The 27,706-nt window shown below is 42.9% G+C and overlaps 1 protein-coding gene across 3 annotated transcripts; it reads right to left on the reverse strand.

The window, feature by feature from the left end:
* Window positions 1-506: 506 nt before the first annotated feature.
* On the reverse strand, window positions 507-24,304 carry cbfa2t2 (CBFA2/RUNX1 partner transcriptional co-repressor 2). 3 transcript variants are annotated; one of them, XM_040116019.1, is made up of 11 exons: window positions 23,885-24,304; window positions 11,306-11,464; window positions 10,800-11,041; window positions 10,519-10,608; window positions 8,153-8,337; window positions 7,792-8,045; window positions 5,655-5,740; window positions 5,083-5,275; window positions 3,629-3,697; window positions 3,185-3,375; window positions 507-2,394 (listed from the first exon to the last, which is right to left on the reverse strand). In XM_040116019.1, exons 2-11 carry the CDS (start codon window positions 11,436-11,438, stop codon window positions 2,032-2,034), a joined length of 1,806 nt encoding a protein of 601 aa, XP_039971953.1. In that variant the 5' UTR covers window positions 11,439-11,464; window positions 23,885-24,304; the 3' UTR covers window positions 507-2,031. The 3 variants fall into 3 exon arrangements, with proteins under 3 accessions (XP_039971953.1, XP_039971955.1, XP_039971954.1); XM_040116021.1 differs by lacking the exon at window positions 23,885-24,304 and adding an exon at window positions 14,340-14,454; XM_040116020.1 differs by lacking the exon at window positions 23,885-24,304 and adding an exon at window positions 14,191-14,240.
* Between the last annotated feature and the right edge of the window lie 3,402 nt (window positions 24,305-27,706).

Genomic DNA, 27,706 nt, shown 5'->3' on the forward strand with positions numbered 1-27,706 from the left:
AGTGCCCTATAAAAAATAGCACAAAATTAAAGTAATGGTGCTTTTTATTAGAAAATGTTCTCAGCTAAGAAATAATATATGGCTAATTAATGTAGTATTAATGGCACTACCTAAAACACTAGACTCTACAGTATGTTTGGGATTCAGCATGATGTATTTATTTTAGTTTTACTGAATTTTTATGCTTTTGTGACACGTTTTTTGAGCTTCTGACACAAGTTATGTAACAGAGTAATATTTTTTCAGGTAATAGTGATCAAGTAACGTTGAAATCTGCTGGTTTGGCATTTTGTAAGACAGTCAGTAGTGCCCCAATAACGATATGCACATTTTTTTTCCACTTTAATCCAGTGTAAGAAATGAGGATATTTCATTCTATATTATTGGATATTTGTCCTTTTTAATACTCTACTAATACCATCATTTGATATGATTGGGTATACCTTCATTTCATTGCATATTCTGAATACAAAGTCAATCACAGAAAAAAGAAAAACATTCTGAAGTAATTCTATTTCTTTATTTCATACTTCATGTCAAGATATCTTTTTTCGTATGAAGTTGTTATGCCTCATAAGAAAAGAACGTGTTTAAAGAACGAAGGGAAAATTGTGGCTCACAAAATAAAGGCATTCTCTCATAATATTCTTTACAAAGTCATCTTACAGCGAACAAAAACAAGAACAATGTCTCAGTTGTAACAGCAGAGTACGATATATATCAAAGTTCCGCACTAAACGCTTGAATTCAATCTAACTGTGACAAAAGAAAAAAAAAGAAAAGAACGATCTGTACATACAAATACAATTTAGCTCCTGAGATTCTCCGTGGGACAGAGTCGCTGCTCTAAACCTGCACCACAGCAGTGTAACATCAATGAGCATTTTCATGCCTCGGTACTTAATGAGCTGTATTACAAATTGGTTTTCTTTTCTGACTAAAACATTGCAATGGTGGAAGATTTGGAGCAACATCTGACCCTGCCATACACAACTGCTGATGTGAACAAGTGCCAAAATGAAACTGCAACCAGAATAAAGTCATAACTGAATCTTCCTGCGCATACTCAGTCCAACCACCATTACCTTTACCTCTCTTCTTTTAAAACATCTGATGATCAGAAATGAAAAATAGAGACCAGAGTTCCTAGTTAAACTCATTTTTATAAGTAGATACGACATGTGGGGGTTAGTGTATAATTATCTGTTGTTCACAAGGACATTTACAGGCAATGACAATGACTCTCTCTTTAGTGACTGGAAACTTTGGTGATGCAGAAACGGCTTGCGATACCTGAACACTTCGTTTTAATATTGCTTTGACAAAAGTAATCATATGCTTTACAATAATCACTGACGGCACGACCATTTGACACACGCATTCACACATAAGAAAACCTGACAAGAAGTTGGCGAGCAAATATTTATGTACACGGGAGAGCTGCAGAGGCGATCTTCTGTGTTCCGCTGTCAGATTTTTCCTACAGAATGAAGACAGATGCTTTATGTCTGGTACTATTACACTGTTTACATTTAAACACCACCACCTCCCAATCTTAAATTTATACACAACAAAGTGAGAATATCAGTTGGGGGGGTGTGCGGGGGGGCATCTTTAAACCTCACTGTTTTCTAATCTCCTCTGCCTTTTTCTCATATGCCTTCCTTTCATAACTTCCTCCCCGCAGCCAGAGATAAACTGAGATCAATCGGCACTTTTTTCACTCCCCTCGCAGATCCAAGATTTGGGGTTTTGGACGAAGACAAACACGTCTCCCATCTGTTAGGGAGATCTGTTTTCCAATGGATGCATTTGAAACGAGTCCTTCTGTCCTTTGCCAAAGCCAAAGTCCCAGTTGACATATCACTCAAACAGTCATCCATAATCTGTCTTTTTTATCTGCCAAAGATTATGATGAAAAATCTGTTATCCTAACTTAACCCACAGATAGTTCCCTCACGCTGCCGATTCAAATCTTCCCTGTTAAGGAAGAGGATGGGTGACAAGTTTACTGCCAAGGCTATGCAGCTCCTAGTGTCCGTTGGCCTCAGGGGCCGAGTTGGGGGTGGAGGGAGTGGAGGAGCGAGAAGCAACCGAAGCCTTCTCCCCACCAGGACTGGAGACTGAAGGCACGCTATCGGGGGCCTTCACCGCGGCCAAACCGACAGGGGACACCCCAGCTGCTGCTGCTGCTGCTGCCACTGCTGCTGTGGCCGCTGCGGCTACCCTGCTTGCAGTAATGGCAGAGATTGGTTTGGGCTGAGCCTGAAGTCCTGGGCTGCAGATAAGGTGATGCCTCTCCCAGTCTTTGTGCTGGCAGAAGGAGCCACAGTAGCGAGCGGCATTGCAACCGCTGCACGTCTCGCTAGCTTTGCGGCCACAATTCCAGCAACACTGGGGAAGAAAGGAGGGACAACTGTAAGTTTTTTACAAGAATGTAAGGTCTCCAATGCAGATTTGTGTCTTCATTGCATTTGAGTGAGTCTCATCCAAAATAAAATTCCTTAAACTTGCACTCACAATTTTTCTGCCCACTTGGGGGCAGTGAAAACAAGCTAGAAAAACAACACAGTCACCTTTTAAGTTGATATGGCAAACTTGTAGGCCAACAGTTGCATATTTGCACATCCAGCAGATATGTAGCAAGATTAGCATTCATGTCTCTGTCCATCTAGTGAATCCAATATTCATTGTTCTCTTATCCCTGCTGTTGGTCTCCACTAACTCCTGAGGGAAATATCTGACTGCTAAATGCTGCTCTTTGTTCAACAGCTAGTTGCTAACTAGCCGTTTAGGCTGCTGCTTAGTGCTGGACAAATAGCATACAGTGGGCTGTAGAGTTTTTGTCTTTTTCTTTTTCACTGAAAACAGCTTCCTACGGCTAGAAACATCGCTGATGAGAGTGGTGAATGTGAACCAGAGCTGTAGGGTTGCAGGCCGGAAAATCCAGGAGACAATGAGCGATGAGACAGTGAAACGCTTCGTAGTGCTGAGGGGCTGGGTGATAATTATCCCTGGGTTTGTCGCCACCAGTGACCCGCTCCACTTAGATGTAGTCATCTGATCCATTGTTAATACAAAAATATTGTCTATAGCAGCAACGTATTTACAACTGTTTACATCTAATTGTAAGACAGGACGCCAAACATACTGTACTAGCTCCACAACCTACATCTGTGCTCACCTCACTGGAATCCTCCTGTTCATTGATGACCATGATGGCATCCTCTTGAGCCTTCCTCTTTGCCTCAGCCAGAGTCTTTTCCATCTTAGCCCTCTCGGCAGCAATCATCTCAAAAGCCTTCTGCTCGGCCTCTGCTACTGCTTTCTGAACCTCATCCATGGCCTGACGCTTCACCTCATTCACCGCCTCTTCTATATATCGGGGAAGACAGGTGTTTCATGTTTAGCTGACCTTGTTTAAACTCTATCGGCACCAGTAAAAACAAACCATAGATCAGCACACAGTAGCATTTTATGTGTGTTCTACCTCAAAACATTCATGTAATTGTTTTCTTTAATCTTAATTATTGACTTAGTAGAATTATTCTTGATCACCTTTGTGTAGAACAAAACCTAGTATGATTATTTGTCAATAAATAAAATTCTGATTTTATTGTGTTCTTACCAGCTTTCCTCCAAATCTCATCTGTAACGTATGCTGAGCCTGGCCGTGGAGCAAAGTCGCGCTGGGAGTCTGCGAGAAAGCAGAGACAGAAGGGATTAGCACCTGCCGGGGCTTATAATGATATTAAGATGATTAACTGTTGAAATAATGGTTCAGATTGTGACTGACAGCTCAATCAAGGTAACAGGTGCTTACAAAGAAAGGCCACACAGGCAGGCGGTGATATTATCTTTGTAATCTAGTCTTTTATTTCGTTGTTGATGCAAACAAGACCACATATCTAGGCCAGAAAACCAATGTAATTGTTGTTTACCAGAGTCTTGGACTGATCTGAGATCTGACAACTTTAGAAAGGAATGTGTTTGGCTTGGAGGGAAATGCAGACCAACAAGCTGTGTCAACATTCTGTCTGTTCCCTGAAATCTCTCTTTCCCTGCATGTCAATTCATTCCTGTGTTGCTGGATCATCTCCTCTTTCCCCATCTCTTATATACTCTGTCCCACCATCGCTTTCTCTCTTTTCCTTCATTTACATCCTCTTTCTTCAACCAAGCCTGCATACACCCTCCCCACCGTCATTTCCACCCCCAGTACAGTCTTCCTCCACCCAACCCAGGCAGGCATGCAGGCAGGCTTCCCGTCTGGGGGCCCAGATGGTGCTCTGGCGAGTCAGCCAGCTCTGGTTCTCTGAGCCTGCAGGACGGCAGAACGGCCCTTCTGTGGCCGATATGGCCAAGGCCAGTCCTGGCACTTGTCTGTGACTATGATCAGCAGGGGGACGGCAAGGCTGGCAGTCGGAGAGGACACTGCCAGTACACAGCAGACTGGGGGACTAACCGTGGAAGGGCTCACTAGAACACTGACATGAGACTTCGGTGCAGTTCTGTTAATGACCTTTAGACGGTGCATTAAGTATGAAATAGAAGTGAGGCTCTCCTGGTTTGTGCTCAGACCTTGTAGTATCATTTATGTTAACCTTAGGATGTCCAAATCATTATATCTCATCATTCAGAGTACATAAGACATTTGGGTCAGGTTTGTAACAGAGTTGAGTGTTAACAAGTCACCAATCTCTAATGTTTATCTACTAGCAGTATCCCTGAGTGACTTTATACTTTCCTGGCCACGACATATCTGTTTTTCAGGAGCTGAGACTGGTGCTCATCTATGATCCTTGTTGATATTTAAATTGATGTATATTTAAATTCCAAATTTGAAAAAAACAAAAACAAAACAGAGCAAAACTTTGTCATTTACACTTAAATATCTGTGTCTGAAATCTCTGCTCCAAATTCATTTGAGTGGCTCAAATATCCAAAACTCCAATCTTGGAGCACACCAATGTAATTCCATTCACTCATTTTTGTGGCAGATGTTTAGGGGTGAGCAAAGTTGGACTGGCCATTGGGCATACCGCATCAAAACCTGGCAGGATTGAAAATAGTGGTGCCCACCTGAGTCTGCTGAGTGTGGGCTATGTGTCTTGGAGAACGGAGCGGAGCCTGAGCCTCCTTTGCGTGGGTCCTCCTGCTCGCTTGAACGCCGTCTCCAGTAGTTGAGCTCCTCGCGATCGGACTCCTGGCATCGTCTAAGCACGCTCACGGACCTCCGTGTCTTTTCCACCATGTCCACAATGCAGTTCAACACCTGTGGACACAAAATATTATTGACTGAGTTTGCTTTTTGCGTTTATCAAAAAAAAAAAAAATTGCAAATGAATATTATTTGTGAAAGAAATATAAGATGAGGCAGCTGGGTCCATGCTATCTAATAATTATGGGGATAAGAACATCCCAATGGAACCTGCAGCAAAACCATTATAGGAAAGAACCTTATTATGCCTTAATCTCATGTATCAATAACCCAGATAAGTAGCAAAACATTAATGCCCAAATGAACTATAGATCTGAGGGTTGTGAGAAAGTAAAACACTATTATGCCGAGCACCACGGTAAAACAAATTATATTTTACATTCTCTCTATATCACAACCCATTAGCAGCAGTGGTACTTGTCTGCAGACTTACATGGTCCAGATGCCTCCATTCATCAGCCCACTCTCTGTCTGTCAGTCGGTGATCCACTGGCTCCTCGCGGTAGCCCCCGTTAGAGCCTGATTAAAACACACACAAGACAGACCACAGGCCAATGTGCTTAACATTCTTCTTAATATAAGAGAAGCCACAAGTGACAGTAAGTGAGTTAAAGGAGTGTGTGTGTGTGTGTGTGTGTGTGTGTGGGGGGGGGGGTCTGTATCTGTGTGTATCACTGTCAAATATCTTTGTTAAGATGACCAAAAACAAAAATTAACTTTACTTTAAAATTTGACGTAGCTTAATCAGAAGAGACAAAGTCAAAGACAGCACCTTCTTAAATCCCAAATTAAGAATGATCTGAATGAGGTAAAGTTAATAGGGAACAAAACATAAAAGACAAAAGATGTGAGATGTACTGGGGGACTGTGAGAGAAAATGGTGGGGTTAAAGAGAAAAAGAGAAGCCTGTGATGCAAAACAGACTCCCAGCTCCCAGAGCCTGAACACATCTGGAAGTCAGCTGTCAACTGCACACACATACACACATACACGCATACACGCACTCCCCAAACTTCTCCCTTAGCACCTCCCCTCCTGGAGCTCACAGCATTCCAGTAGGGAGACACTCAGGCTGAGTGGAGTGGCTCCACTTCTAAACACAACCAGCCGGTCTGACAGTCAATGTGGACCATTACAACCAAACACACACACACACACACACACACACACACACACACACACACACACACACACACACACACACACACACACACACACACACACACAAACAAACTATCTGATTCCAGTTTCCAGTTTATTTATTACACAATGCTATGACTTAAGCAATATTTAATTGTACATTTAACAGTAATAACACACAGGCTTGTGCTCATGCAAAGCCCCAGAACATCGGGATACATAACCATACATAGAGGCACTGCATTAACACACACACACACACACACACACACACACACACACACACACACACACACACACACACACACACACACACACACACACACACACAAACTGGCTACAAAGATAATAATCACAATCTCTGAAAATTGAGAAAGAAACAGCCAACAAGAGACCATATTCACACCGGGCCTGCTGAAGAGAATAATGATTCCCTCATACACACACACACACACACACACACACACACACACACACACACTCACTAGCCTTTCCCTGAACCTCTTCTCTACTCCTGGTTCTCATCAGTGTTCATCAGTTCAAAGCCATGAGTGTGTGGACTGATGTGCGTGTGCGTGTGTGTGTGTGTGTGTGTGTGTGCGCACATGTGCGCCTATGAGTTAAGTGGCGGCAGGCGGGCGGGAGGCTGTCAGACAAGGGACTAAGGCCTCATAAACACAGCACCTCTACCATGAACATATCAAGGTGTGTGTCTGTATATGTGTGTGTGTGTGCCTGTGTCTGTGAGCTACTGCTGTTTCCACTGTGTGCTGACAACCCCCAAATAGAGGGTAGATATACACCAGAGTAGATCCAACCCTCCCTGCCTGAACAGTATGGCTCTGTTTATACACACATGTGGACTCCAGAGACATATGGGGGTGGCTAAAGACCACCCGTTGTCACACACTGAATATGATACGTGTGTGTGTGTGGGTGTTTTTTGATGCCAATACGTAATTTCTAAATGCGTTTATCAGTCACTTGCACTCACACTATTGTACAGAACCAGACTGAGGTAAGAGTTTTTAGTGTTTATTTGGTTTGCAGTAACATGATTCCTCCAATAACAAGTTTACATGATTTGATAACCGCTAATACGAACTCCAATTTATAACTGCTACAAAATTAGACAGTTTCATCATGATTTGAGATTAATATTACATGCTGTTTGTTTTAATGAATTGAACATTTTCACCACTACCAGCATGACTAAGACTGAACTTCTCAGCTTCTCACCATCACCAATAATGTGAAAGGAATAACAATTAAAAAAAAAAAAAAAAAAAATATATATATATATATATATATATATATATATATATATATATATATATATCACTGGTCAAAAATAGGAAAAAAAAAGGGAAAAAAAGACATCTAGCCAGACAATAACTTAATAAGCATAATTTTGGGTTTGCTTCACATACCTGGGAGTCTGGGCCGGTCTTTGAGCTCACGGATCTCCAGCATGCGCTGGCTGTGCTCGCGGTGTAGGATGTGAGGCGCTGCGATGTCATCCAGGGCATAATGCTGCAAGGGTGGAGGAGTTGGGTGAAGCTGGGCATTGAGGGGCAGCGGGTGGGCGGGGCTGTGTCGAGGAGCAGGGCTGATTGTGCAAATCCGTTTTGCAGCAGGCTCCATGGCGACGGGTGGACGTTCGTGGAAACCGTTCTCTTTAGCCCTGAGAAACAGACAACTGAGTTATTTCTCAAACGAAGACTGCGTTTATGTATATTCCTAGCAACATATAGGTCACAATCGAAGCCATTTTTTGTGCTTTTATCTAACCTGCTGGGGCTGTGTCTCTTGGTCCCGGCATCAGGAGGCTCCATCAGCAGCTCAGAGGAGTCCGGAGAGGAGGCCAGAGTGGTGCTTAGCAGGAGGTGCTCATGTTGGGACAGGTACTGGGCTGGGGTCTGCTTCGCTGCCCGCGCACAGTGGAGCAGCTCCCTCTGCAGCAGGGGTAGGTTTGCCTGGCAAGAGAAATATAAACTCTTGAGGTTTGATTCTAATTTGCAAAATAGTGTAAAGACTTTTAAAAACTCGTTTGACAGAGCTTTATTTTAAAAGTTTAAAATGTATGAAGCTCATCCCATAAAGCTTCGTAATCACTCACATATTCATTCACACCTCAAATAGTCATCAAGAGGCCGATTGAGCCAAAAAAAAAAGGAAAAAATAAGACAAGCAGAAGCACCAGACAGCTTGTAATTCAAAGAAGAGGAGAGAGAGGACATCGGGGGGGGGGGGACTAGAACTATCCTAGACAGACCACCACCACCCAGTAACAGAACTAAGAGACAGTGCAGTCCCTCCTGGGGAAGACGCCTGGCTGGGAGGGAGGGGTTTTTAATGGGGGGCTATTGAGCCCTTGAGGTCTGACTGTAAGGCTCAGTATGGGTCTGGGTGTTGGGTCTGTGGCTGCCTCCATGGTGGCTGCGGCTTCCCTCGCTCAGATGAAAAATGGCTGAGTCTTCTAAGCTGCTGCTGAAGCTGGTTACTAACCCCCCCCTGGCACACAGCACGAGTGCTGAGCACAATACATTGGTCACAACAAAAGGTATGGAAGATGACACAGAGGCTTAGAAAACTTAGAAACATTTCAAAACAAATGATACACAGCCTCCACTTCTCCCTCATTCCTTACCCCCCTCTCTTTTTTTAATATTTATCTGTAACTGTCTCCGTCATATCTTTCCATCTTGCTTTTGTTCTCTGCATTTCCCTAATTAGGAACAGACTCTGGTGTGTTTGCAATTACACCACTTCCTCACTCCCTCTTCTCCCTTTTCTTGAGAAACCAACTACATAACCATACCATTGTAGTCGTGTGACTGTGACCCCCTCTTCTGTGTAGCACTTTCAACCATCATCTAGCAGACTCTTTAAACCTAGACCCCTGACCCATCTAATCTGACCTTTTTCTACCATCTCTTGACTAACTGATACTTCCAGCATCTCTCGTACTTCACCCTAAAGATGCTGATATTTTTTGCTGTATGGTCTATTCTCTATAAGAAAAAACACACTGTCTCCCATGCTCCTCTGCCTCCTTTCTTTCCCTGGGGCCCCAGGTAACGGACACATGTGCTGTGTGTCAGTTCAGCAGAGGGCCCTCTGGGGCTCCACGGGGCGGATGCTAGATTGGCGGCGCCTTGGCAGCTGAATGCTCTTTTAACGGGACAGCGGCTCCATATGGCACACTGGAACCCATAAAAAAGGAAAGGGAACACTTTATAGGCATGTTTCACACTTCCGAGTTCCCACTTTTCCCTCTTTCTTCCTCACCCACCTCTCTCTCTCTCTCTTTTCCTCTTCCTCACCCCTTGACTTCGTCCCATCTGTCCATTTCATCCCCCTTTCTCTCTTTCTTAAGAGAGAGAATGCTCTCAAGGAGTTGAAATAAAGATGTTGAGACACCCCCCCCCCCTTCTTGTAATAAATTAGTAGAAGGAAGGGAACAGAGGTTTCTTGTCTCAGCACTCTCAGACAGACAGCTGGAGGGGCACCAAAGGTGAGCAAGAGGTAAGTGTGGAAAAAGAGCAGATTTCAATAGCTTGAAGTTGCAGCGGTACAACTGACTGAAAATTTATAGGCTGCTTTACTGAAGGGAGCTCCTAAAAAGTATACTCTTGCAGACTCCCCTGGTTACAAAGGGGCTCAAGAAGCTGTTTAACAAAAACACACTCATCTGTTGTTTGTCAAGTCAACATGCTGAGACGCAGTTTATTCAATTAGAAAACCTACACAGAGGCCTATTTATAGACTACTGCATTGTATCCTGGAAACATTGTAATAAAGTGTAATGAATCTATTACTTTTCCATGACCATGGCTGTAATGTGATTGCCTATAGATTATTCAGATCATCCTGAATGAGGGTTATGTTAATGTCAAGGGCCTTCTGTTTATCAGTTGTTTTTCTGTAGTTAATCCTGCAGCATAGTTGACACAGCCAGACATTTGAGGCTGATGGGAAGGTGATGCTTTCACTGGCGCTAAAAAATTATTCTGACAGGCCACAGGTTAACCATAGGCTGTTTGATTAACTGAGAGGGGGGAGAAAAACACTGCTGCCAAGAGAAAAGGATGTGAACCAACGGAATAATGCAAGCAAATATAGGAAGATGAAGAGGAGGATGAAGATGTGTTTACCTTGAGAAAGGGAATAACAAAAGGCCGTAAGGGGAAGTTAGTGGCCTCCTGAAGCCGTGAGTGAAATTCCTCAATGGTTACTGTTGAATTCTAGGAGACGGAGAAAGTGAAGTTTAAGAGATACATCAAACAAACAAACAAACTATCCGTTTTTAAGTCCAAATGGTTGCAACAGCACTGTTAGAAATTATTTCTGAAGTAATGAAGAGAAGATTAAATGCCTTTTTTTTACAAGATACTGCTTCCTTTGTTCATCTTTAACATGATAACAAAAGACTTACCACAAGGGCCAGAACTAGGCTTCGGACGCTGTCTCCAATCTCAGGAGAAATGTCGTTGCCAAACTGCTGCAGCGTGGTCAGGAAACGTTTCAGCTTGCTCAGCTGGCGAGCCCCACAGGTGGCCGGCAGCTGCTGGTTAGCTAGAGATGAGGAAGAGGAAGAGGATGGTCCGTTGCTGTAGCGCTGCGGTGGAGATGGCACTGCATTCAAGGTTGGTGGGGAATGATGATTCCCATTGGTCACTGGGGAGAAGGGAGAAATAAATATGATCAGTGCTTAGAGTGGACAGATATTTCATATCACTTATAATGACCAAGAATTTCGGCTCAAGGGAAATTGATACATTGAGACTAGGATTTAATTTATTAAAATACATTTAAAAACAGTTTTAGCTTATGAATACAAATTAAATCTGAGGTGGGAAAAACAAAACAAGTAACATGAGAGGCGTAGAAGGGAAGGAATAAGACAAACTCTAGTCAAGAAAGACTTTAAGGATGACATACATGCTGTGGTGGAAAAAGAGGCCGGGCGAGGGCCACTGGGGTTGACAGAAGGCAGGGGTGGCATAGTGGAGCTGGTGCTGCTGCTGGGGGCTGATCTGGAATGAGTCTTAGCATCCACAGGAGAACCGGGCATGGCAGGGCTCTTCTTCTCTCTACTGTCTGCAGAAAGAGAGAAGAGAAGTCAGCCGTGGATCAGAAACCAGACTCTCTTAAAAATGTTGTTTTCCTGTGGACACAGTAGTGAATGAAAATCAAAACTGCATTTTTACTACTCAAATCTCCCTGCACGTATCTAAAAATGACTTGAAATGGGTTACTTGTGTGTTATTTAGATAGTAAGTATGAACTACTGTTGTTCTGACATAGCCTTGCTTTTTCACACTGCAGCATTTTATCTATGTTAAACGAACAGCACACACAAATGTACAAAATAAGTTCAAAGACAATTTATTTGAAAACCATAAAAAGAAAAGAAGGAACTTAACTCACTAGTGCCATCATGACAAATAAATAAGTAAATAAACACGACCACTTTAACTTTCTCTATCAGATCAGTGGTTAAAATCAGTGCAAAGCTTTGGGTCTATAGGCACAAAAGAAAATGCCCAGCCCCCGCCCCACATCACATCATACAACACATACTGCCAGGGCATCAAACCCCCCCCCCCCAATGAGCCAGATGTCTAAAGTTTAGCCCCTCACTCCCAACCATTCAGATCAATAACAGAAGAAATGCTGAAGAAGCCTATTGTGAAGGAGAAGAATGCCCCCTCTTTGAGCTCCCCAGAAAATGCGGGTGGGGACAGAGAGAGAAAGGGACGGGGCTATTTCACGCTTTACTAACAAGATCGGCAAAGCTTTTGAATGTTAAACGCAACTTCTCAATATGCTATTGCCGCTGAATGAGACCACCAGATAAGGGGTTTGGAGAAAGTGTGATGGAGGGCGTGGTGGTGGGGAGAAGTGGGATCAGAAGCTGTCTTTGTCTCCGGAAGACCCGTGAAGCCTGGGTCCCGTCCCCATTTAGAGTGGATCAGACTTTCCTAAGAATCAACGATTAATAGACAAGCATGGTCTCACAGGTCATGGGTCAGTGGAGAGAAGCTTTTAAAATGTGGTTTCATGGTTTTAAGACTTTGGCTTCAATGACACCCTGTATATCTTTTTCACAGATATGAACTCTGCATGGCCTTGAGCCACAGGGTCCCAGTTTATAAAGGCTTAAGCTAGAAGGTTTAAGCTGTCAGTGGGTAACTTGGGAGCACTCAAGAAAAGGAATCACTCCTATTAAAATAAATTAAAAGCATTTTACTTTTTTAGTGCAAAAAAATGTGTACAAACATACAGAAATCAATGCATTAAGAGAGAAAAGTTAAATTACAAAACATGTGAATATACATACATACACGAACACATAAATACTAAAACTTAGCTGAACTTTCAGTTTGCTGCTTGACAACAGATCTCTTAGTCCTGTTTGCCTTTCCTGGAGTCTGTCTATGCGACTCATCTGTCATGTCTGCAACTCATTATACAGCTTTGACTGTTCTTCCTTCTGTTCTGCAGTCCTCTTCACCCTCTCTTTCCCTCTGTCTCTTTCCCTCTCATTCTTTCTCAGCCCTGTGGCCTGCCTGCCATCGCTCCACCTGTTCACCAACATAGGGGGCAGGAAGGAGGGATCTATGCAGACATTTGGACTATCATACCCACCACACACACGGTCTGCCAGTACACCGCAGGAAGCAGCCTGCAGCATGCACGCACGCACGCACGCACACACACAGACACAGACACACACACACACACACACACACACACACACACACACACACACACACACACACACACACACACACACACACACACACACACCAGTTCCAAAGCTCTGCACACTCCATCCGTATGGCCAGGAAATTAGACTGACATCTCAATAACAGAATCAACGGGGCATATGGCCTAAGTGTCAACACTGTTACCATGTAAACAACTTTATATATACACAAGACCTGGGATTAGGGCATTCAGCTTGTGCTACATAGTAGTGTTGCATGTAAATGTATTCACAAGTTCTTTGTTGACACATCATCAACAGTTCTCCACTGGCAGTGAACAGGAGTTTTATGTCCAAATTGTCTGTCATCTTCATACAGCTTTGAGAAGCCATGCTTGTCGGCCTATTGTGTGTGACAGACAGGCCATAGAATTACAAACAAGCCAAATGGACAGAAACATGTTGTACATATGTCTTAGCGTGCATCCATTTCAGCGTGGACCTGAGAAATCAGGTTGCAGCTGCATTCACGCAATCTTAAGATGTGGACCGGTCTGTTGTTAGCCAGGCCGGAGGTAATGGCCAAAACAGGAGACATCAGGTGCGTGTGCATGTAGTGCCGACAGCCCATAGAGAATTGCCTCTGCTTGTCAATTAGACAGCGTACATAGCTGGATGACTTCATCTGGCTTGATAGCACCTGAGTCCACTGTATATAGTCACAGGACTGTCAGGGGAGGCAGCTGTCACATCAGCCACAAAACACACACACACAGTGTGCGTGTGTGCACAAAGTGGACTAATGTTAACTCAGGTGAATATTGGCTTAGAGGAGGATGTGGGCTGTTTGTCTGGTCTAAATGCCACCTGTCATCTTGGCTCTAATGGAACAAAGGGAAGGCACACAAAGCTCCTCACCACACATCAGCAGGATTGCATGGAAATGCCATGATGCATAGACAACACTTTGAAGCAAAGGAGATAACACTGTGACAGACCAATGCATACTGAATGTAACACTGGCACGCCAAGCTTCATCTTCATTCTTCTAAAATACTTCTGATCAAACAATATTTCTGATAAAAACAAAAGTATCTTTAAAGTCTGCTCATACCGTTCTGGGCTGCTGCTTTTCCTCCTCTTCTCTCATCTCTTCTCTAACAGATGATATTTATATCTATATCTATATATATATATCGATTTATATAAATATATATATATATACACACACACACACACATATATATATATACACATACATACATATAGTTTATAGTCTTGTAAGTTACTTGGGCTGACTTATTTGCATTCTACAACAGTTGTTACTGCAGGGATGGAAAAGTAATGTGTATCTGTGGTGATGGCTGTTGTTGCTAGCCAGGTGTTCCTTGTTTGTTCAGCTTCAGGTGACGCTCGTCTGCATTAAAACATTCAATCGGCCTTAATTGCCTCTGCCTCTGCAGGTGATGCTGCATGAGGCAAAGAATGACTCAGAGAGAAACGGGGCAGGGATATTCCCACTGAGCAACTACTGTGACTGAAAGCAATTCAGTAAATAATGAAATCGTAAACGACAAGGCAAATAAAGTGCAGAGAACGTTCACTTAGCTCGTTATGTAAATTGAGGATGGATAACCTACTTTGAGTCAGTAAAAATAAATTACATTTGATGTGATGTATAAATAAATGTGTTCAGTGTTAGGGTTTATTAAGCTCATGGTTTAACTCTGAAGTTTAAACTCTCTGTGAAAGGTTGGCAGCCGTGAGTCATGAGGCATGTGTGTGCAAGTGTGTGTGGCGATGTGAGATTGTGTGTTTTCTCATGCCGTGCTGCTATCGCTGTCCTGTCATTGTAGATGAGGTGAGAGAAGATGTAACACAGGCTTGACTAATTTATCAGTGAGTAAAAAGACAATTCACGGCATGTGCAATGCTGCAACTATGTGGGTTCCAGACATGTTAATGCCCACACACATAAACATGCTACACAGCTGACCGAATAAAACATCTTGCCTGCATTTTGTGAAATACATGTTTTATTACCAAGAGTTAGATAAGAAATGAAGAAGGAGAAGGAAAGGGAATGTTTAGCTGAGTGTTTAGCCTAGCTGAGCATAACTAACCTAGCTTTGTAAAAAAAAAAAAAACTTTACAACAACTTCAAAGCTGTCACAAATAAGTGTTTTATCTCTTGTTTATGAATTATTTCCAAAAAATAAGAGTTAGTTTACACACTGTAGCTTTCTGTCAAACAACGGTATGAATGCAGCAACTGAGAAGTCATATCCTGACTTTTTACTTACTGGAGGAAACCTAGGGTGTTTTGGTGGCTAGCTTGACAGCTAACAAGCAGACACACGTAAATAGTACTAGTAATAGGCTAATTTTGCCCTTGTTCTGGGGGGCGGTTAGGTTTTCCCAACCATTTCTACTCTTTATGCTAAGCTAAGTTAAACACATACCTGACCATGAGCGCACAGAAATGAAACCTAATCAGATTTCTAACGCACAGTAAAACAGCAAACAAGTGCAAGTCCCACAATGTTGTATTCCTTAAAACTGTAAAGTCATTTTCCAGTCTACAATCACATCCAGCTATAAACACATCTGAAAAAAGTAATCCTTAGTTTGAACAACGAATATAATATGATAAAAAAAATAAACACAACATTTCAATGCAAAAACACAAGAGACAAGAGCAATTGATTTGAGAATTATCCAAGTGAGATGTTATTATAAATAATAAAACAATCCCCAGATGTACAGGAAGTGTAAAACGTAATAGGTGGAGTGAAAAAGTGTAAAAACCAGAGGAATTGTCTTGAAGCTCCAGGCAAAAAAGGGACAAGCTAACAGCCCCCTTAGCACCCATGCAACTGATGGGCTCTTCTCTCTCCTCCTCCTCCTCCTCCTGTACCATATGGATCTAATCGGCCAAGAGCTGGCCAGCTGGGACCTCCAACAGTCACCTGTGTGTCTGTCTGTGTGTGTGTGTGTGTGTGTGTGTGTGTGTGCGCGGGAGGGGGGGCAGAAGGGACTGCTGGAGCCTCCTCCACTAAACCAAGGCTGCCCCCTCCTCCACACACACACACACACACACACACACACACACACACACACACACACATCTCTGTCTTCCCTCCAAAGAGAGGAGGAAAGAGGAGGGAGGTGCGGGGGGGGCACGAGGCGGCTGAAAGCGAGCGAGTGGACTTAAATGCCAGGGAGACAAAGGCTGCACCTGGTCCCCGTCCGTCCACGCACACAACCACAATACAGCACACATCTGTTCCTCTATCCTGCGCTCCCTCCTGACCTAAACACACACACAAAAATACACACTGCAAAGGCGAGGGTGCATGCACCGACACTCACACAACCACATCCACTTTATAACAGATAATACAACAGCGTATGGTCTCCCTCAGTGTCAGGTTGTAGTTTTAACCTTAAAGCTTGACAACAGGTTCAAGGACTTAAGTATTGAAGAGACTGTGTATGGTGTCAAATTTCTGCAAAAAAAAGCAAACACGTGTCCTCTCTGCTTATTTCAATCAACTCAATTTATATTATGGTTCTCTTGGGGCTGACACCTCCTCAACTGTTGCCACGACACAGTTGCCCCACTTCAACTTAAGCAGTCATCAGATACTTTTTACAGCATAGTTTTAAGTATACTGGTTTAAAACATAACAACAAGCTTCATTTTACAAACCTATTTTATACAGGTCATTTAAAATACATCCATACAGTCGTTATTTTCAAATTCAGTTCTGCATTCAAACAAAACAGTAAATTTTGGGTGACATGTGAAAAATTGTTACACTGAGGGTTGCAGAGTGGATTTGAACATACTCATGACAATTATTACATCTCTGCTTAAAGCTAAATTGACTTTATCATTAGGCATCACCACTAGGGCCCAAACGTCGCCTATGTATTACCCCAGTAAAGCCTTTACAGACACTGTTAAACAAACAAGAATAAGAAATTAGTCTCTAAATTAGAGGCGCCAGAGGTGGAGAAGGAGGGAAGAGAAGGATGGAGGATGGGAGGGAGGGAATAACAAGGATACAAAATACTGTTTTCATTTGGTTTCATCAGAAAGACAAGGCTGGTTGTCACACTCAGAGCCAGGCTGTTTTTCTTGGCTCTCATTACCACCTTCCAGCCCCATAGACTACATATTTGGACAAAACCCAATGTCAACACTCTGCTCCTCACTCTGCTAGGGAGGGGAGAGATGGGGAGGTGGCGAGGTTGACAGTAAGGGGGGAAAGTGGGAGAAAGATGTATATACTGAGAGGGAGAAAAAAGGTGGGGAGAGAAGGAGACAAGCTTGGTGGAGGAGAAATTTGCAAAAACAGAAATGGAGGTGAAGGAAGGGACAAAAAGACAGAAAAAATGTAAGTGGCACAGATGTGTTTGAGTAGTGAACTCATCACATTTCCCTGAGACAGAGTGATGATGAGCCCTCGCATAACCTCGTCACTCAGTGAGATAATTACAAAAACACTGCTGTAATCCAGTTTGCCACATAGTGAAAAAAGGGACAGAGGCATGGAAATGTACTTAGTGGCAGAGGGAGGGAGAAAACGAAAGAGGGGACGACAAGGCAGACAGACGTCGTCCATAAAAACTAAGAATGAGCAGTAAAAAGAGGCACAGTGATGTGATGCTGGAAGCAGAGGAGGGAGAGGAGGTTTGGCAGAGTTTGGACAGCGAGAACGAACAGTGTCCACGTGTACATGAGGTCAGACCGAAGGGAGAATATACTGGTTGAGATTTGAAGTTTGTGACCTTACGAACACTACAGTCAGAGACAATTCATCTTAGCATGTTTCATTTCTGCTACAATTTTGGAGTTGAGAACTGCTTTAAACCGTGTTGCAAGGGCCAAAACTTAAACAAACCAATGTCTATTACAGAGTAACAAAGTGGGAGGAAAATTTCTGTTCGACTTTAGGGGACAAGCATCTGAAGGACCCAAGCTTTGAATAGGGATGAAATTCAGGGTTGTGTTAGTACAAAATATGAGCAACTGCATTTAAAAACATCTGGTTCTTTGATAAAGAACCATAACCATAAACCTATGGTGCCATTAAATTACCCAAGATACTCCCATGTCCCTGTACTGACGACAATGAAGTTATGATTTAAAAAGAAAACTTTCAAATTAACAGCACCTCCCAGCTCGCAAATCTCTTACTGCTATTATTAGTTCTAGATCCATGAATATATGTCGCATAAATGTATAAGCAAACAAGAAGGGCCATGGCTGTGGGCTGAGTAGATAGTGGTAAAACTGTATGTACTTGACAAAGACTCACACACATGTGTAGTTGCATTCAGCCAGTGTTACAGGCTCCACTTTCACTGGGTCATTGAATGTGTGCTATTCAAAGTGGCACAAACTTTAAACACAGACACACGCCTACGTCACACACAGCTGGGCCACAGGGGGTAGAGCTGGAAGTAGATGTGTGTCATCATTTGTGTGTGTGTGTGTGTGTGTGTGTGTGTGTGTGTGTGTGTGTGTGTGTGTTTGTGTGTTGGCCCCATTTACCAGGTGCTGGGTTTGTCATCGGCTGAGCGGAAAGAGGGCAGTTTTTAGTAACACGCACACGCACGCACACACACACACACACACACACACACACACACACACACACACACACACACACACACACACACACACACCTGTGAAATGGCCTGCCCAAGGCACATGTACACACACCCACACAAATAACAACTGTGACATAACCAGGACAATTTGAATGTGTCAATCATGACCCTCCAACCACAAAAGCTGTGACACTCACACACACATACACACACACACTCTCTCACACCAGCTCTCCTTCTCTGAGGCCAGTAGATTATCTGCCTATCTGGTTACAACCCTTCTCACCTCTCCGTAACTAATTGGTTAGCCTGCCCATCAATCATCATGAGCCTCCTAATTCTTTAAATCCAAAACCGCCAGGTGAAAAACAATCAGCTATAGCATTTAAGGATGCATGACCGTTACATTTAAGATGTGTTGTCCTTTATTTTTTTTTTCCATGCATATTTCATTTCAGGGTGAAAAAACATTATGTCGGAACAGATTTATAGAGCTCCCCTGACTTTCACTGAAGATGTACAGTACATCATTGTGTCTGTCTGAAGGCTTAAGGCTGGGTGGCTCCCATACATTATAAACCCAGACAATCAACTTAAACTGCAGCCAGACAAAATACTGTTTTTCCTCAACTCCATGCTTCGGGTGACATACATACGCAGACACACACACACACTCTGAACGAGTTACAGTAGTCCATAAAACAAAATACGAGCTCTAGACATGAGAAAACAACATGAACATTAAGACCGGCCTGTTTCAGACCAGGTGTCAGAGGCCTTAGCAGCCAAACGGCCTAGGCTCAGGTCCAACCAGATGTTGCAGAAGACATTTACACGGCCTTTCTTGACCCAGACTGGTACAATTATACGGTAGAATTTATGTTTAGGTTCATCTCAAGACTTGTACATGTTTGGCATTTTCCTGACATTTATACGGACTTACTCAAAATGATTAGGCAGGTAGAAGTGAGTTTACTTGACAGTTGATGGAAGTACAGGAGTTCTTTTAGATATCTTACCTTTCCTATTTTCCTCTCAGTTTTTACACTTTTTGCTTTGTCACTTCGCCCTGCTGCCATACACTACTTAATATTTTGTCATGTCATGGCTTTCAAAAACATACTGTCAGTCAAACAAACTGTGGAACAAGCTGAAAGTGAGTCACGTTATTTAGCTCATTAGCAAAGCTCAGGAGAAACTAATAATAGTTATTATTAATTCTAATACTAATAATTCAACTTTCTCCGAGCATGCTATTGCAGAAAACTAATCTGTTACCCTGAGGTTTATGGGGATACAGTGAGTTAAAGCTGAGCAGTAAGAAGGGTCCACAGAGTCCACAAACAGAGCTGTCGGCAAGCTTAGCCCAGCTGTATAGAAGACCAGAGCTCAACAGCCATTGAGAGAGACAGATAAGTAAAACAAAGAGGCCAGCTGTGCTCAAAACAATGAAGACAATGAGACAGAGATAGCTGTGGAGGATGAGTGTATGGTTGTGAATGTGTGGGCAGAGGTGTGTTTTGATGAGAGTGTTATCATTGTGCGTGTGCACTGTATGGGTTTCACTGCACATATGTTTAAGAACACAGTGTATTTTTTGTATACGTGCAAGGCATCTCGATGGTGAGGTCGTTTTATACTGTAGTTCCAATAGAAAATGTTCTGCGACAAACAACATGCTGATGATGTGTGTGTGTGTGTGTCTACTTAAAAAAAGAAGTTTTTAGTCTCAGCCAAGCAAGTGATAATTGGCAAGTGTTTTTTTTCAGTTATTAGTGAAAAGGCACTCGTTTTTGCCAGCACTTTCTCAGAAGGAGACAGAGGGGAAGAGACTGGAGAGAAGTAGAGAAAATAATGACTAAGGCAGACAATTCATAGAGAGAGGCAGCACCACCCATTTCTTGTCCACCCACTCACCTAACAACACAAGCACATATAATTTCTATGCTCTTGTAAGTATCAACTCTTGCCTTGTGGGTTTTGCACTGGAAATATAACACTGTATTCCCAGGAGGGTTACACAAGTTTAAATGCATCCAGTTGCTTAGTGTTTTTACAGGGGCTCACCAAATGTCAATGTTCCTTCTATCTATCTGTGCCTCCTCGATTAAATAGCTTCCTTAGATAATATTTCTGATATTAACTTTTAACTATCTCAGCGTAATGTCAAAGAGTAGCTAGTGCTGCTGAACACACTGAGAATAAACACGCTGCAGCTCTGCACAGATTTTGTTGCTTTTATCTAATTGATTTGATACTCTGGTCTACATACACACTGTGGGTTATGTCTCACTGCTCTCATCAACCCCAAATATACGGTAATGTGTTGATAATATGTTGATCTGTGTCTGCTGCATAAGTAGGCAACTGTTCGCTAACATGTTAGCAGCTGTGTCTCTGTGAGATTGTTGTGGACCCCTTTTCACCAGATTTCACTTTAAATTTTCAAATTTTCCCTTATTTTTTAACCCCTGTCCCTCATTAATATATCAGAGATACCAACTGTATTTAATTTCTTATTTCTTTATTTACATGGCCAGTCAATCTCACTTCAGAACTTGATTTGATTCATTTAAGGAATTCAGTTTTAGTCATTTTACAGCCTTTTTAAGCATGTGCTGATACTCTTCCCTCTCAGACGACACCAGCCCAGTAAATAAAGGTCTTGTCTTGGGTCACTGAGTGGGTCGCTCAGGCCAGCAAAGGGTCAGCAGACCCCTGCAAGAAACCTCTGACTCATGCACTTAGCACAAGGAGAGGGGCTCCCATACAATGTCAGTGTGGCTGCAACAGAGGGGGGGGGGGGCGCAGGTGGTTGGATGCTCATTGACACAAATCTGTGTCTGCACACTCACTAACACACACACAGAGCTATTTACACAGACAGGAGACGTTCCCCGTGATGAAACAATCTTTCAGAGTGCTACTTGTAGTGACTGAGCGGTTTTTGTTGAGTTAATGACCTAACCCTTTTATGTCCACACACACACACACACACACACACACACACACAAACATAGAAGCGAACGCACACATTCAAAAACACAACGACTCACTGAACCCCTGGGGCCAGATATCACAGTCCTCGCCACTGGAACTAATAGAGCACTTCCTGCATCAAAATCTTGAAGCAGCTGCTCTATTCTGTGGATATGTGTGTGCGTGTGTGTGTGCATGCGCTTGGGTGTGTTGAAAAAAGAGGTCTTCTGTGGATGAATTCTTCAGATAATAGCATGGTGAGCAAGGGCAATGCTGGTCTGTTTCTCTGTTTATTACTACACTTTCAGTGGGGAAACTCACAGCTGGGACTGAGGTCAGAAAGAAAAAAGCTACATAAAGCTATAAGACAAGTAACCTTGTACTTTAGTAGACACAATGTCTACAAGACACCTGGTGCACACATGCACACACATCCACCTCCCCAGACACAACCATACACTTATCAAGTATTTGATTAAAAAATTCAAAATGACATAAATCCAAGACAAAAACAGTAACTGGAATGAATGGAGGTCAAATTTCTGAATAAAACAAACAAAAACACATCGTTGATCTTTCACAAACACATACACAAACACACAGACTCATACGCACACAGATAAAGAACAGTGCCTGCTGTCAGGAGTGTGACAGTGTCCAGCAGAGCAAGACAGGGGTCTCTGGTTTGAAACTGTGCAGCCGTGCAGCCGACAGTTAGTCGCTCCTATCTCCCTGATGGACTGGCCTGGCCTGGTGTGACACTAGCCAGGTCCCCCTGCCTTTTCTCTGTCTGCTTCTCCTCCCACCTCCTCCCTCCACTTCCTCCCCATGCATAAAAACATGAACACATTTTCTCCTTCAAGGTAGATAGGCGCAAAAAAGGTGTTCCAACGTTGTAGCTGGAGCCACTTGTACACAGTATCCATAGTACAACAATGTGACATTTGCACTCTGCTGGGATTCAGATTCCCACTGATGTCAGTGTTGTGTAACATGCATGCACAGCATGAAAGAGAGACACAGCAGTTTCCCTCCTCTTCCCATATGGCTGAGATACTGTACAACAGATGCACACGTCTTCTTTACCTAGTTTCTTCTGCTCTGCTTGCCATGTGGAAAAGCTGATTACTATCTGAGTAAATGACAGCTGAGAGAGATAAGCCCCTTCACACTTAGAGCCAAACACATTGCTGGCTTTATTTATCTGGTTATGGTAGCGTTTTTAGTTTAGTTTAGTTTTTTTAAGTTTACACATAGGTCCCACTTATTGGAAAAAAAAGAAAAAGTCTGTTCCAACATATCGTAACCATTCCAGGTAGATTTGACTTTTCTCCTGCTGCATGTGGAAGCAAATGGGTTATCATCGGCAAGCTGAAAAATAAGGAAGTACAGAAGGCTCCATGTTTTGGAAGCTGGACATGGGATTGTTACTGCTTTTCTTCTCACTAAAATTGTAGTGAGAAGTGTAGGGTTTTTTGAAATCCCATTACACTCTGATATGTCAAATTGCCAAGCAACTTATACAGCAAATCCACTCCTGCTCCTGATGTTTCTACTTGAGGCCAAACATGAAAAGTTTATAGGCTGAGGTGCATTTAGAAAAAGGACTATGGAGAATAAGAGAGACAGAAAAAGGGAGATTTTGGACTACTACCATGCAATTGCCCCAAGAAATTCCTCCTTGAAGCCAAACAACTTCGTAATAACACCCAAGAGAGATAAATATATACTTCTAAACATCAACAACAAGATGACTGAGCATCAATACAAATACTAAACTTTTTACAACAATCAGTATTTTGTCCATATGGCATCAGAAGTTTTCTGTGCACAGATAAAGGAAGCAGACAGACATATTCATCCCTCCTTCCCTCCTACCTCAGTAAACGAGGATGAAAAGATGAAGAGATAAAGAGGAAAGGATGAAGCACCATCTGTATAGTACAGAGCTGCTCCGGGAATTAGGATGGAGCACACACACACACACACACACACACACACACACACACACACACACACACACACACACACACACACACACACACACACACACACACATACACACTATACACATAAATGCACTGTTTGCAGAAGTAGACACATTCACTCACTCACATTTAGAGATAAATAAACACTATTCACAAAAAACACACCCAGAAAGACACAAACTGAAATTCCAGACTGAAATCCCAATTCTTCTGTACTACCTCCACTCTAGTAGAGTCCTCTCTTCAGTCCGTTGAGAAAGTCAGCCGCAGTGGCGTGGTTTTGCTTTCTTATCCTTTCCTTTTTGTCTCTTTCTGTGACTCCACGCCTTCATATGTCAGGCATGTGTTTGCATTCCCACATATGTGAGCTCCACTGTGGCAAAGGCCAGAGCCAGAGACACAGATGGCACCCAGATGGAGACAGATAACCGAGCAGACCAGGAAAAGGCTGAACGACACACACGCTCTCTCTCTCTCTCTCTCTCTCTCTTTCCTGCTGTCTTTGCTGTTTCTCTTTCTCTCAGGTAAAGCTCTCCCTCTCACTCTTATTATCGCCTTCACTCAATCTGCCCTTGCTGGTGTTCTTATTTTATTTAACTCTCTCTCTTTCTCTCACTAAATTTGCGTCTTCTCTCACACTTGCTCTCTCAAGCTCTGAGCTTTCCTCCCTCTCGATATCTCTCTTTCGGCTGTAGCTCCTCCCCTGTTTTCCCACACACTGTCCTCTCCTCTGTTTTCATGGGCCGGGTGCTCCAGCAACGTCACAACCCCCATCCCCCCACCCCCACCCCCTGAGCCCCCCCCAAAAAAACCCCACTCCCCACCCATTCCCCCATGGATCCTGGCCAATCATCCACTGCTCACTGGCTCTATTCAACCTGCATTCACCGGCAATGGACCCTGCAATTAACATAACTAATTGCTTTGGCACCTAAAGGCTAAACAAGAGACCGTGCCAAAGGAGACAAAAGTGTGTTTGTGTGTGCGTGCGTGTGTGTGTGTCTGTGTGTGTGTGTGTGTGTGTGTGTGTGTGTGCATCTGCATGTGTATGTGAAGGGGGAGTCCTTTGCAACCCCACTCCCTACTACTCTCCCCACTGCCCCTTCAAGAGAAGTGGGGATCTCCCTTTAAAATGTTTTTATGCTAACACCCCCCCCAACAGGCTCTTTCATTGATGCCATCTTTTGTCTCAGGTCCTTAATGCGGCCGGCTCAGCCCTGCCTTGCCAGCCAACCCATTGGGGGACACTTGAGAATCATGAATGACTTATTCTTCTCTCCTCTTCTACTCTCTTATCCGCTGTGCTCCATCTTCACTGAGTTAAACTTAAATCACTGTCTGATTTATGCCCGGCCTCGCGCACAAGTGCTGCTGTAGAAACAATGCAGGTTAAGATAATGGAACCTGGCTGAGATTGGGCAGCCTGCATTGCTTTATTCACTCCTGCCTATTATACCCTCCATCAGTTTACTTCTTGAAAGTACAGAGAATGCTGCTAAATTCATTCCTAGTCTGCACTAAATAAGACATGAATCTGTTTTTAATTAGACAATTGACAACTGAGAGAACAGGAACAACGTGTGAGACTTGGCTGTCTACACAAACAAGCAAGTGCTGTCGGATAAACACAAACAGTTCATTAGGAAAAGGTGCTGCCCCTTCTCTCTACCATCTTGCACAATCCAGTTCTGTCCTTTTGAATCGGGTGAATTAAACACGGATGTGATGCATAATTTTTTGTATGTCATTGCGAAAAGGTTTAATGTGGATTGTTTTATTTCCATGGGTTGTCAAAAACTACATTTGACTGAACAATCGCCCATAATAACCTCTATCTCCCCTCCTCTCTCCTTGTAGGCCTGCTCTATTCAGGGTGCATCTGGTCAGCCAGCAGGCTCAGAGGCAAAGCCAGGTGGCTGTGATAGAGGGAAAGAGGGAGGGGGTGGAAAGATGGAGAAATGAGAAAGGCCTAGCGTCTGAAGCTATATACTGTAATCCACATGCTATTGCAGCATATAGTAGGTGACGAGCTGCAACTGAAACTACTGATGGACAAAGGCTAGTAGCAAAATAGATTTAAACCCAGGTGTAATCATTGGCAGGTGGCAGGTGAGTGAGGATGGTCATTAGGGTATTCTGCCATATTTCATCCTAGGCTAAAAATGATTTCACTCAAGTTACAACCCTGCCCCGATACGTTAAATCACATCTAATTACACCTTTCTTTTAGTTTCTCGATAAAAGCTCTGGAACATTTGAGCAAATACAAGGTTTCTGGTCATCCTATTTTGATTGTAAAGCAGAAGAGGCTACAGAAAAATAAAATATTGGACTTACAGGTTGCACAGTTAGTCACATCTCTTTCCCAATGAGTGATCATGAAAGGTGTGAAAGGTGCTTATGACTGCACAGCCTACAAACGACCCTTGAAGTGCTTCGAAGTACAGATCAGCCTTAAGTCTCTGCACTGCACCTTTCAAAATGGTCCCAAACAAGGAGAGGATTTAAGGGAATATATTGTCCTATAGATACCATGTTATAGTGGGAAGTCAGCATGTTGTATGTTTGCATACTGTATGGCTTCCCTTTAATGTAGCTGCTTAGGCCTCATGCAGCTGTTTGCCATTGTGTGCATGTGTGTGAGATAAAGACAGAGAGAGAGAGAGAGAGAGAGAGAGAGATGGAGAGAGGGAGGGACAGAACAAGAGAGTATGCAGCATCTGTTTCTGTTCACACGCTCCTTCACCAAACTTCCACTTTTAGAAAAAGTAAACAGCATTCTTTTTTTTTCAGAGAAGACAGAAAAAATGAGAGGAGGAGAAGAAGGAATGGGGGATTTTAAGACTTGATGACTGAGTAAACGAGATAGGAGTCACTTAAGTCAGAGCGTGGGTTTTTTTACATTTGTCTTTGTGCGTTTAAAACTACAGAAAGTTTGAAAAGAAGAAATAAAGCTTCAGTGTAACGTGTGTATATGCCCCCATTCATATGCATTTGCATTGCTTTGTTTTAGTTCTATCTTACAGACATTTTCAAAGTATTGCTTGCTGTCATTCAATGTTTTTTCATATGGGTAAGTAAAAAGCATTGTGGCCTCAGCCATATGATATTTCATGCAACAATAAAACTCATTTGTAACTGACAAAACACCTCCATCCACTTTACATTCCTGAATCACTAGATGAACATGTTTCTAGTGAAAACAGTGTTTTCTGAAGTGTCATTATCATGAAAACATTCAGTATACCAATGCAGCCTAACTATAGCAGCATGAATGGCATACATGGAATGGGAGAATGTATCTGACTATATAAGGGGACTGATGGCTAACCTCCTTTTTACTAAAATGCTAATTAGCCCTGGATAGCTTGGCTATCACACCAGCAAAAGTTATATGGCAAAAACAACATGCTGCAACAGAATTTAGACACTGGATTGTTGGTTTACACTCCTTTGAGGTAGGATTCGATAATTCTAGAAAATTAACCACAGCAGCAACAAATTTGTTCTCCATCTGCAAGCAGCAACAGTTTAGTACAAGGTACACGCTTTAGGGTTTCTGGTGTACGTAGTCTGCTAAGATCTGATTGGCTAACATAATACCATCCTTCTGCACTGCAGAAAGTAGAACCATATCAAATGTTTTTTTGCTGCATAATGTTGTGTTTTGTTTTGGGTTTTATTTGACCCCTCTGCAATGAGACCCCAATTTGCCAACGGGTACACAAAAAGGAAGGGTCCAGGAGTTAGGAAAGTTAAACTCATATGGACATGCAAATCGATGCTTGATAATTTTCATCAACAGGCTTCTGCTGTAGCTAACCTCAAAAGGAAAACTGGGAAATGTGAGATATCCTCTGTTGAAACAAGGTCCTTTGGGGAACAGGCATCATCAGCTCTGCTGGGTGTTGAAGAAAACAGAAAGACTCTGCCTTCAACACACACTGTGCAAGTGGAATCAAATTCATTTACATAAGACAATATAACTCACGACTGGAGAGAGCATTTTGTTCTCAGCATTCACTGAGGAGTTTGAAAGGG

The sequence above is a fragment of the Xiphias gladius genome, chromosome 21, assembly GCF_016859285.1.
Source record: "Xiphias gladius isolate SHS-SW01 ecotype Sanya breed wild chromosome 21, ASM1685928v1, whole genome shotgun sequence".
Lineage (NCBI taxonomy): Eukaryota > Metazoa > Chordata > Actinopteri > Istiophoriformes > Xiphiidae > Xiphias > Xiphias gladius.

Bases quoted from the DNA above. Each gene is read 5' to 3' on its own strand.
- cbfa2t2 (XM_040116019.1), bottom strand. From the start codon at position 11,438: ATGCCCGGTTCTCCTGTGGATGCTAAGACTCATTCCAGATCAGCCCCC. The intron at 8,046-8,152 runs GTTAGATAAAAG...TCTGTTTCTCAG, and splicing joins AAGAGACACAGCCCCAGCAG to GGCTAAAGAGAACGGTTTCC. The intron at 3,376-3,628 runs GTAAGAACACAA...CCCGATATATAG, and splicing joins TGAGATTTGGAGGAAAGCTG to AAGAGGCGGTGAATGAGGTG.